The sequence below is a fragment of the Dipodomys ordii genome, unplaced genomic scaffold, assembly GCF_000151885.1.
Source record: "Dipodomys ordii isolate 6190 unplaced genomic scaffold, Dord_2.0 Scaffold8, whole genome shotgun sequence".
Classification (NCBI taxonomy): Eukaryota; Metazoa; Chordata; class Mammalia; order Rodentia; family Heteromyidae; genus Dipodomys; species Dipodomys ordii.
In genome coordinates, this window is record NW_012267224.1 from 35,894,585 (window position 1) to 35,906,924 (window position 12,340).

General features: G+C 34.3%; 1 protein-coding gene across 1 annotated transcript in view; it reads right to left on the reverse strand.

Moving 5' to 3' along the window:
• The window catches only part of LOC105980265 (transmembrane protease serine 11G-like), a 43,131-nt gene extending 40,128 nt beyond the window's left edge, over positions 1 to 3,003 (reverse strand). Inside the window, exon 1 of the mRNA XM_013009003.1 lies at positions 2,948 to 3,003. Within this exon, the coding sequence (XP_012864457.1) occupies positions 2,948 to 3,003 (56 nt within the window). The remainder of the gene's footprint in view (positions 1 to 2,947) is intronic.
• Between the last annotated feature and the right edge of the window lie 9,337 nt (positions 3,004 to 12,340).

A 12,340-nucleotide genomic window follows, 5' to 3' on the forward strand; every position in this document is an offset into this window, starting at 1 on the left:
CCAAAAAAAAAAAAAATTAAAAAAAAAAAAAGAAATCATGCTGACCATTTAGAAGTCAGTATATCAATACTTCTATAAATATATGATGTCCACACACTTTTTGGTGTATTAAAAGCACCTTAAAATATATGTAAAAGCTCAGAGAAAAAGAACTTTTTCTTGGGTGGAGAAGAATGGACCTTGCTGTCTTACTCAGGCTAGTTCTAAACTCCTGGGCTCAGGAAATACTGCCCAGGAGTTGAAAATATCTTTTCCAATTTGATCAACTCACTTATTGAGTCTAAAACAATGTTTAAAGGTCTGGGTAAAAAAATCAGCTGATTGGTCAGGTAAATCCTGACAAATTAGTTTCTTGCACCTGAGTATGTATTTTTAGAAAATTTCCTTCATAATTATAAATATATGTTTGCCTATAATCAATATAATTTGCATGGGATCAGCACTAATGAAAACTGAGAAATAAATGAGAAGTCTAATGTGGTGAATATTTGAGGTATACTTTTTAATTCCTCCACTGTACCCTTCTAATAAATTGAACCATAGAAAAAATTTTGTATTATTAAATCAAATAAAATGAATATTGGAATTTTTATAATAATTCAGTCTACGTGTCTACAGAAGCCTTTGTTTATTGTTTTCCCTTCCAATTTATCTGTGCTTCTTGTCTAATAATTTGCATTATTTGATTTCAACCTTCCTTAGAACATTTTTCCTAGAGTGAGAGAAATTCCTAGTGTGAAGTTGGAAAAGACTTTACAATCAATCACTTGTGTTGTTTTCTAAATGTTACAGAAGGGACAAACTAAACAATATTTTCTCTTTGGGATATTTTAAGTCTAGAGAAGACTAGTAATATAGGTAGCAATTTGTCCTTTGGTTATTTTTTAATATATTTGGGGTTTCATTTGGGGTTCAATTTCTTCTTTCAGATTCAGATATTCTTATTTTAAAAGGTTTTATTGATTTGAAGAATGATTATTCTGTGTATGTCCCTAAATTAAAAAATTCAACTTTGTCCATATTCAGATGCTTTTCTTTAGATCATTCTTTAATAGCAGTATGAGAAATGTTAATTCTATTTTCCCCTTTTTTAAAGCATTGGGCAGAATATTTGTTAAAAAAAATCACTCAATGTTGAATAGAAATTGCACCTTGAGGTGAGTTGATATGGGGAATAGAAAAACCTATGTATGTATGACCAGATAAGATGACGTTAAGCAAAATGAACCCCAAGTGGGGACACAAGTGTTTTTTTTTCTTTCTTGCTATTGTTCCTAATGTATTTATAATGTACCATGTGATTTTTTTGTTTCTTTGTATGTTCACTGTATTTTATGTCAGTGCCCTACATCTTGTATGTATGCTTCTCTAGCTTATGGAGGGGAAGGGAAAAAACAAAATGCTTAAATAGAGATACAGGTTGACCCATTGTAACAATGAGATGTACAAGACACTATGTTGAAAAACGAACTTTATAATTTAGGCAAGGAGTCGGGAGAGTGTAGTTGAGGAGGTGGGAGGGAAGGGATGGTAGGGGAAAAACAAAGGAGGAAGTAGCAATGCTGGATAGGAAATGTACTCATTACCTTGCTCATGTAACTGTAACCCCTCTGTACAGAATTTTTACAATGAAAAAGTATTAAAAATAAAAAAGCCAAAAAAGAAAAACCTACTATGCTTTCACATCATATCTTAATTTTCTATATGAGTTTACTGACTCACAGTATGTGTCAATAAACTTAAATGTTAAAAACCAATTAAATGTTAAAAAATAATATAGTAATGAGAGATATAAGAATTAATTAGGGATTTTTAGAAACACTAGTGAATTGTTTTCAAAAAATTTTAATTCCTTGACATGAAACCAGGATTTTTCTATACATTATTATCTATACATTTGTCTATACATTATTTGTCTATATATTATTTCTCAGATATTGTTTATGGAGTATAAGTAACTGATTAAGTTGTTATGAAGGACATAGAACAGATTTGGAAACAGAAATGAAGATTTTGCTGGAGTACTGTAAATCGAAAGAATTAAAATAACAATTTGATGAAAAAATTTCAGTGTTTCCCCTACAATTGAGAGAAATGTAATGTGAAATTACATTAAGTTAAATGCAATATGAGTACAAAAATTTACGTTATTAAAACTTTATTGGGAAGTTTTGTTTTGTCAAATATTGTGCTGCTCACTTAGCATCTAGATGATTCTATCATGATTGGCATGATATCAAGCTAAACAATTCATGTAAAATTTTATTTTAAGGTATCAGTCTCAATGGATTATCAAAATTCATTTTGTGACATTGTTAGGAAAGGTGAATGTGTGTGTGAACACTGTTAATTTGACTTAAGGATTAAAATGTAAAAATTATTTTTCCATTTGTATGTGCATCTTTATTTGGCTGTCAGGCCAACTACTATGTAAACATATGATATTATTAATAAGAAACACTCCTGTTTCCAATTAAACTTTAAATCATATCATTAAAAGACATAGCAGTGAGCCTGTGATATCTCAACACTTAAAACGGAAGACCACAGCATGTTGCCAATGTATTTATGTCTCTATATTAACATACATCATTAGAAATACACATATATCCTAGTATCTTTTTATGTTCTTAGTGAAATTAAGATAAAATACCCAAACACCTACAAATTAGGGCAATTACATTTTTATACTTCCTGATCATAATTGAAAATTTTCTCAACCGAATTAACCAGAATAGACTGTCATGATGAAAACATACCCATCTTAATCATTTTCGTTTTGGATTTGTATTGCTCCTATTGCTACAGTAAAGTTGAGAGAACGCTTTAAAAACATTCAAGTATAAATTAAGTAGCTTTAACAAATTTGACCTTTTTTTTTTTAAACTTCAGAAAAGTTACCTCAAGAACCAAGGCAAACTCTCCTGCATTACCCCTTTCAACTTACCCATCCTGCAGAGATGCCCGTTCTTCCTGCCTCTCCCGTGGCTGTCCCTTTGCCATCTTCCCCTGGAGTGATGGGCAGCACAGTCATTCTCTACCTACCCAGCGTACAAAATTCTCTGATTTTTAATATGTTTTATGATAATGGCATAATGATAATACTTAGAGCTTACACAATATTTCATCTTCAAAGTGCTTTCCTAGCATTTACTAATTCACTTAAAAACATTAGTAAAACGTGAGCTGTGCATATGCTCCCCCATAAATAATAAATAATATATGACGTAAGTAGGGGCAAAGTTTCAAATTCAGTTGTGTTGACTCAAGAAGCATCACAATCTCACCTGGTTTGGAAAGGATGTTGTACCTTTTTAGGGTTTTGGAAGAGGAACAGCTGCTCTTCTTACTACCTAGAATCCACGTTGAGAATTATGTCAACTTCTTTTTAGCTCTTTAACAGAAAACAAATAGCTCTTCCAACTCGAACCCTCCATTATGGTTTGAATCTTTTCCAACTCATAACTCTCTGTCTCCTTCAATCATGTATCATCCTTTCATGAACATTCTGCCCTGGAATTTTTACTGCTACTTTAATACTAGTACTCTTTAAAGAATGTTTGATACCCTGAAATCTACAGAGTGTGTTCAGTTTTAATTAAACATTTTTATGGATTTAACCAGTAATTTTCCACAGTTTTGGATAGCGTTCTGGTTCTTAGAACCCAGTTTTGATATTGGTGTGGAAATTAGATGGGACACACCTTAATGTTCACCTACCTAGATGAAAGAGAATTTGTCATAGGCCAAGGACTACAGGAAAGAAGTTTCTCTTTTTTTATGTTGGGAAAGAAGGCTTCCTGCTAAAAGTCTTTGTTAAAGAGACTCCGCTTATTATGGTCTCTAGCATTGTCCTTTCTTCCCAAAAACAAATATTATGATAAAAGAATCACAATTGTAGTTGATATTTCAGTTATTAATAGGACTGTGATCATTTATATCTATATTCTTCAAAAATTATAAATTACATTTAATGGTTGTGTTTGTGTTTTAAATATATAGTGAATTCTTCCCATCCTTATTCATCTCTATAAGTCCTATTCATCCTTAAAGGCTCCTCCCAATCTAACTTTTTTCATGTGGGTTTCTCAAAGGATACTTCTTTATCATCTGAAGCTCATAAACTGTAATAAACTCCTAGAATCTTGCAACACAATGTACACAGTGCTTGGGCATATTAGATAAGAGACCAGATGAAAACCATCCTGAATGACTGTCTAAAATGAAGTTTTGATACACAATACTGTCTTCCTTCACTGATATAAAAATTCCAACCACCACAACAACTGTTGCACAACTTCTGTAGAGTTAGAACTATGCTAACTACAGAATTAGAAACAATACTCTTAGATGCTTGCAACCTTTCGATGAAGGCAGTCAAATGGTCTGACAATAAAAAGAAACTGAAGTAAACCCTAGATAGAACAATGTGAATAATCATTTGAACACAAGAAGTGACACCTAATCCCTCAGCTGTGGATGGGAATCAAGGAATGAGATGTTTGAAATTGTTAAGGAAAAACCTTAAATGATATCCATGGTAAAACCATGGCATAGGAACATATCATCGAAAAGGGTAATTCCAAGATTCCTCTGAAACTCCCTAATTTTATATGCTTGAAGATGTCCTCTATGTCAATCTAACATTTGTAATCATGTAAACGAGGATATTCTCAAAAGTGAAAAGTATTTTTTCTTCTTTTCCTTTTTTAAAATTATAATTTTAATGTCTGCTTTATAAGATGCTATTAAAATCAGCTAGTCAATGAACCATTGGATTGTAATGAAAATGTGAACAGCTAGTACTAAACTGTATAGTAGATTAGCTGATGTAATGGCATGTAAATTTATACATTCAGATAATTATCACAAATAAGCATAGAATGATAATAAGTATAAAATATAAAATAAAAAGTTTGAATAGAAGATTTGCTATATATTATGATCGCAAATGGACTAAAGTATGTATGTATTTGGATAAAAGCTGAAAGAGAATTTGGAAAATATTATGATTGCCAGCAGTGCAATAGATTTGTTTGAAAAAGTTTAAAATCACTTCATGGTATCATTATACTGCCCACACTTGCATTTTTAAGTATGAAGGAGTCTAAAATGTGGTGCCCTATTTATTTATAGACCCTTTTGACCCTTTCAGGAAAAAAATTTAAATGAAATTTTTTAGAAGTACGAATAAAATCTGTGTTCTTCCCTTTCCAGCTTTAAAACAACAAACATTTTATAGATGAAATGTTGCTGGTGATGAGGGACTATACAAAATAAAAAAACAGAGATATTTCAATATTTAAAAATCATTTAGTAAAAACATACTGTTTTGTGTGTGTGTGTGTGTGTGTGTGTGTATGTCGTGAGACTTGAACTCTGGGCCTGGGCGCTGTCCCTGAACTATTCAACTTAAGGCCAGCGCTCTACCGCTTGAGCCACAGCACCACTTCTGGTTTTCTGGTGATTTATTGGATATAAGAATCTCACAGACTTCCCTGCCAGGGCTGGCTTTGAATGGTCAGATCTCAGCCTCCTAAGTAGCTAGGTTTTTTTTTTTTTTTTTTTTTTTTTTTGTGGTCGTGGTGCTTGAACTTGGGGCCTGGAAGCTTTCCCTCCAGCTGAGGTACAGCTCCAGGTGAGTGCTCTACTATTTGAGCCACAGCGCACTTCCAGTTTTCTGGTGGTTTATTGGAGATAAGAGTCTCACAGACTTTCCTGCCCAGGCTGGCTTTGAACTACAATCCTCAGATCTCAGCCTTCTGAATAGCTAGGATAATAGGCGTGAGCCACCAGCACCTGGCTTACAGTTTCTTTTTTTCCTTTAATTTTTTAAAATTTTTTAATTTTTTTTATTATTTTAATTTTTTTATTATGAAAATACCGTACAGAGTAGTTACAATTACATGAGCAAGATAATGAGTACATTTTTTTATCAAGCATTGTTGCTTCCTCCTTTGTTTCCCCTTCCTATCCCTTCCCATCTCTGCCTTCCCCCCCTCCCCGCCGCCCCCCATCTTCCCCCCTCCCAAAGTTGTAAAGTTCGTTTTTCTTTTTTTTTTTTATTGTGAAAATACTGTACAGAGGGGTTACAATTACATTGGCGAGATAATGAGTATATGTCTTATCAAGCATTGTAGCCTCCTCCTTGTTTCCCCTTCCCATCCCTTCCCAGCCTCCCCCCCCCAAGTCCCCAACGGAATCGCCCCCCCACCAAAGTTGTAAAGTTCGTTTTCGACAAAACGACTTGTACATCTCATTGTTGCAATGGGTCCACCTGTATCCCTATTTAAACGATTTGTTTTTTTCTTTCCCCTCCACAAATTATACCGACATCAAATACAGCGAAAGCAGGGGTTATATCGTGGGGGAGGAACATACAAAGCAACAAAGAAATCATCTTATAAATATGTTAGAAACAATCGCATGAAAGAAAAACATTTGAATACTTATTTTGGAGAAAAGTTCTCACTATGTAGCCCAGGCTGATCTGAAACTTATTATTCCCCTGCTCAGTCTCTAATGGGCCTGACTGCAGAACTCTGCCTACATGCCTGGCTATATTTATTGGTTTGAGAACATGTTATATTTATTGGTTTGTGAACATAATTAAGTAGGCCGTTTAGAAAACATCATTTTCATAAGTAAGGGAAGGGGTGAGTTGGGATGGGTGGTTGAGAATGTTGACAGTGATCAAGATGCATTATATTAAAAAACTGTTTTAGTGAAAGGCAACTCCTTTGTACAACTACTTAAAGATAATAAAAATAATTTTAAAAAATGAGACAAAACTAACATTTCTAAAAGGTTTAAAAAGATTATTTTCTGAAAAACTTAAATAAAATAATAAAAAAGCTAAATTTAAGACATAATTCTGAGATGCATGTGATATTTTAGTAAATGTACTTTCAATTTTGTTAATGATTATACATATATGTGCTAATGATGATTTATGGTTCAATTATGTTGAAATTTTATCTAATATATATATAAAACTAGCATTATTAACATGCTAATGAATGGTTGTGTGCTATATATATATATATAATACATAATATATATGTTATTTGTACTTTGATGTCTTCTCAGTTCCAAAAATCATTTTATTCATAACTTTAGCCATAAAGAAATGAGAAATATTTTAGGAGATAGATATATTTACTTTGACTTATACATTACGCAATGTACATTGTGTGAATATCCAAACATTAATGGCTACACTATGAATATGTATATTCTTTGACATTTTTATATTTAAGTTAAAAAATAAATTTTACACTATGAGACCAAAGGACACACTGAGGACCATATGTGCATCTGATCATACAAAATAATATTTATCAAAATGAACTCTAGGAAATGGAAGCAAGAGGCTTTTTCTTTATGTGCTATTTTTGTTTTCTTTTCTTTTTGACTTATTTGTTTGCCTTTGTGAGTGTAAAGTGGAGGGCCAGGGAGTGATCAAATGCTGCATTGGTATTCACTGGATGCTATGTTGAAAATGATCTATATATCTTGTAGGTGGGATGGGAAGGAAACACTGGGAGACAGTAAGGAAAGGAGTGATATTGTCCAAAAGAAAATATACTCTTTACTTGGCTTATGTAGCTGTAACCCATGTGTTTTTAGCATTTGCAAATTAAAAAAGAAATATATTTCAGTGGATTGAGCATGGAGGCTCAGTTCTATCATCTCAGCTATTCAGGAGACAGAGACTGGAGGAATGCAGTTTGGAGCTAGATAGGCAAAAAGCTAATGAGACTCTACATCAACAAATAGGTTAACTGTGATGGTGCATGCCTGTCATTCCAGCTATAAAAAAAGCATAAATAGGAAGACTGCAGTCCAGGATGGCCTGTGCACAACACAAGATTCTATCTCCAAAATAGGCCAAGGAGGTGAGACTCAAGTGGTGGAATGCCTGCCTAGCAAGTTTGAGGACCTTCATTCGACCCCCAGTACTACCAAAAGATTAATTAAAACATTAAATTTCAGTAAAAAGTTATTGAGTTCCAGCAAAAACCTAACCTGTAAATACACAATTTATATCCTGCTTGTTTTTTTTTTTTGTTGTTGTTGTTAGCTATGAGGCTTGAACCCTGGGCTTGGACACTGTCCCTAACCCTTTGCACTCAAGGTTAACACTCTACCACTTTGAGCCACAGTGCCACCTCTCATTTTCTGGAGATTAATAGGAGATAAGAGACTCATGGAATTTCCTGCCGCCGGCTGGCTTTGAACCACAATCCTCCGTTTCCTGAGTAGCTAGGATTACAGGCACGAGCCACTGGTGCCTGCTTTCTTAGACATAAAACTTTATTTGAATAATTAAAATGAAGTCTATAAAAAGTTCCTAACCGAATCCTGTATCTATAGCAGATATAAATAACTTCTGCAAAGTAGCAAGCTTTAACAGCCATCCACAAAAATCAGATTTCTGCATGCAAAATGAGAATATTGAGAGTGAAATCAGGAAAGCAATTTAATTGTAATAATCTCAAACAGAAACAAACCAACCCTAGGATTCAACCTAACCAAGCAAGTAAAGGACCTTTACAATGAAAGCTATAAAACATTGAAGAAAACATTAGGTAATGGAAGAAGACATTAGGAAATGGAAAAGCCTCCTGTGTTCCTGGATTGGCAGAATTAATATTGTGAAAATGGCAATACTGCCTAAGGCAATCAACAACTTCAGTCAGCACCTAGCAAAATATCAATGTCATTCTTCACTGAGAGAGAAAAACATCCAAAAGTTCATATGGAACCATAAAAGGTCCTGATTGCAAAAGCAATCCAGGGCAAAATAAATAGTGTTGGAGGTATAACAATTCCAGATTTCAAATACTACTACCAACTACAGTGATGGTATTGGGTACAAAAACAAGCCCAAGGACCTTGAACAGAATAGAAGAGCTAGAATAAACTTACATACTTATAACCATGTGATATTAGGTAAGAGGTCCAAAAACAGGATGAAAGAAATAAAGCCTCTTCACAAATAAGGGGAAGCTAGATATCCACCTGCATAAAACTGAAAATGGATCCCTATCTGTCACTAATATCAATTCAAAACAGGATGAAAGAAATAAAGCCTCTTCACAAATAAGGGGAAGCTAGATATCCACCTGCATAAAACTGAAAATGGATCCCTATCTGTCACTAATATCAATTCAAAACAGGATGAAAGAAATAAAGCCTCTTCACAAATAAGGGGAAGCTAGATATCCACCTGCATAAAACTGAAAATGGATCCCTATCTGTCACTAATATCAATTCAAAATGTATCAAAGACGTCAAGGTAAGACCTGAAACCATAAAGGAATAGGAGAAACATTAGAACTTGGCACAGGCAGGAACTTTTTTTTTTTACATTTTTTTTATTGTGAAAATACTGTACAGAGGGGTTACAATTACATAGGCAAGATAATGAGTACATTTCTTATCAAGCATTGTAGCCTCCTCCTTTGTTTACCCTTCCCATCCTCCCCCCCCCACCCTGATCCTCCCCGCTCCCGGACCCCCCCAACCAAAGTTGTAAAGTTCGTTTTCAACAGACGACTTGTACATCTCATTGTTGCAATGGGTCCACCTATATCCCTATTTAAACGATTTGTTTTTCCCCTTCCCCTCCACAAATTATACCGACATTAAATACAGTGAAAGCAGGGGTTATACTGTGGGGGAGGGACATACGAAGCAACAAAGAAATACTCTTATAAATGTGTTAGAAACAATCGCAAGAAAGGAAAAAAAAAACATTTGAGTACATATCTTAGGGTTCATTTCCCTAACATCACCTTATCTGACCTTTTCTGCTTGACTCAGACATATACTAGATATTGCAAATAAGGGAAACCATGGGACCTATGTTTCTTTGGGCCTGGCTTACTTCACTTAATATAATTTTTTCCAAGTCTTTCCATTTCCTAACAAATGGGGCAATGTCATTCTTTCAGGCAGGAACTTTTGAGTAAAGCTCCAGGGCCTTAGTAAATCAAAGAAAGATTTAACAAATGGGATTACACCAAACTTTCTGCACATCAGAACACATAGCTGACAAGTGATAAAGAAACTTGCAGAATGGGAGATCTTTGCCAGCTATATATCAAACAGCAAGCTAATATTTATAATATACAAAGAGCTCCAGAAATGAAGCCCTCAAAGAATTAATAATCCTATTATGAAAGGCAAATGAACTAAATAGAGACTTCTCAGAAGAAGTAAAAGTGACCAATAGACACACCAAGAAATGTTCAATATCTTGAGTCATGAGGAAATGCAAATCAAAATAATACTGAGATTTCATCTCACTTCAGTTAGAATGGCCATCATCAACAATACAGACAATAACAGATGCTGGCACAAATATGTGGGAAAAGGAACCCTAATTCACTGTAAATGGGAATGTAAACTTGTCCACACACTCTGGAAAATAGTTTGGAAAGTCCTTAAAATCTAAATATAGAATTATCCTATGATCCAGGAATTCCAGTTTTGGGCATTTATCCAAGAGATTACAAACTATGATGCAGTAAAGCTGCTTGTGCAACCACATTCAATTGTTGCACTATTCACAAAGCCAGCGTATGGAAACAGTCCATATACCCTCAGTGGATGAATGGATTAAAAATGTGGTATATATAAACAATGGAATTTTACTCTTCCATTAGGAAAACTATTATTTTCAAGAAAAAGTTGGACCTGGAAAAATTACATTAAATGAGGTAAGTCAGTCCCAGAGAGACAAATGATATATTTTTCTCATATATGGAGGCTAGAACTAATTTATAAAATAAACACACATGTATGCAAGCATACACAAATATATTAACTGAAGTATGGTGTTTACAGGGGAGAAATCAAATGGTGTTATTCTTTAGGGAAACTCATATTCTGCACAGCAGAAGTGGGCTCATGCCTAGTGGATCACACCTGTAATCCTAGCTACTCTGAGGTTTGAGGATCATAGTTCAAAGTCAGCCTGGGCAGAAAAGTTCATAAGACTCTTCTCTTCAATAAACTACTTAGGGAAAACAAGAAGTGGTGCTGTGGCTCAAGTGGTAGAGTGCTAGCCATGAGCACAAAGTGGCCCAGGCCCTGAGTTTAAGCCTTAGTACTGTGGTGGGGGTAAGTGGGGGAGAGAAATTCATATTCCAACAAAGTTAATACCAAGGAACTGGCACTTTAAAGTTGTGTGTATAGAGGAGGGGAGGAGGAGATCAGGGAAGAGAAAGTAGACGAATGAAGAAAGGTAGTGAGGGGAGAATGCAGTGGCAATATCCAATGCATATCCTATAACATTAAGAAAATTAAGAGGAGGATTTGAAGTTTGGTAAGAATGATAAAAGGGTGACTGATTAAGATGCCTTGTACTTATAAACTGATTTGTTGAATGGTAACTCCTTTATACAACTACTTAAAGATAACAAAAATATAATTTTCTAAAAAAGATAATGTCTCATTGAAGTTTTTGATATGTACACAATTTAAAATATGTGGTTGGCTATAAGAAAATATTTTCTTTCAACTAGGCTAATCTCAAGTCTATACGAAGCAAACATTATAATAAAGACTCTTATGTTTATTGTTGCATGTCTTTTAACCTTGTTAGTATAAGCCTTTTTGTTTGATTTACCTAAAATTATTAAACTATTTGCTTTGCTTTTCTATGGGAGTATATTAAACATATAAGCCGGTTGGCAGGGGTTTATGCCTACAACTCTAGCTACTCCAGAGGCTGACATCTGAGGATTGCAGTTCAAAGCCAGTTTGGGCAGGCAAATCTATAGACACTAATCTTCAATTAACTACTACAAAGTTGGAAATGGTGCTGTGGCTCAAAGTGCAAAAGCACTAGCCTTGAGCACAAAACCTCCAGGATAGTGTCCATGACCTGAAATTAAACCCCAGATATGACACACACACACACACACACACACACACACACACACACACACACACAATCTCCCTTTTGGTTGGGGTATGTTTAAAGGAAGTCTTCAAAATAGAGGTGTCTTTCTTATGAGAAAGAACTTTACATAGTCTTTGCCACTGAGCAAAGCTGCACATTGGTTTCTTAAAATTCAACAACCTCTCTAAACTTTGTCACCTCAAGATCATCATACATGCGAATAGTTTGCTTGCTTCTCTTTTTCCTAAAATGCAGGTAATAGTCTAGAAAGTGCTGTCTCATGGTAAGTATTCAAAAACTATGACAACTCAAAGAATAAGTGGATAGACAAAAACAAATTAATGAATAGAAAGGTTGATGGTTTTTGTAGAAAAAAATAAACCTCAATTTTTTTTAACAGTTGCACTTGCAATTTCAGTCTCATTT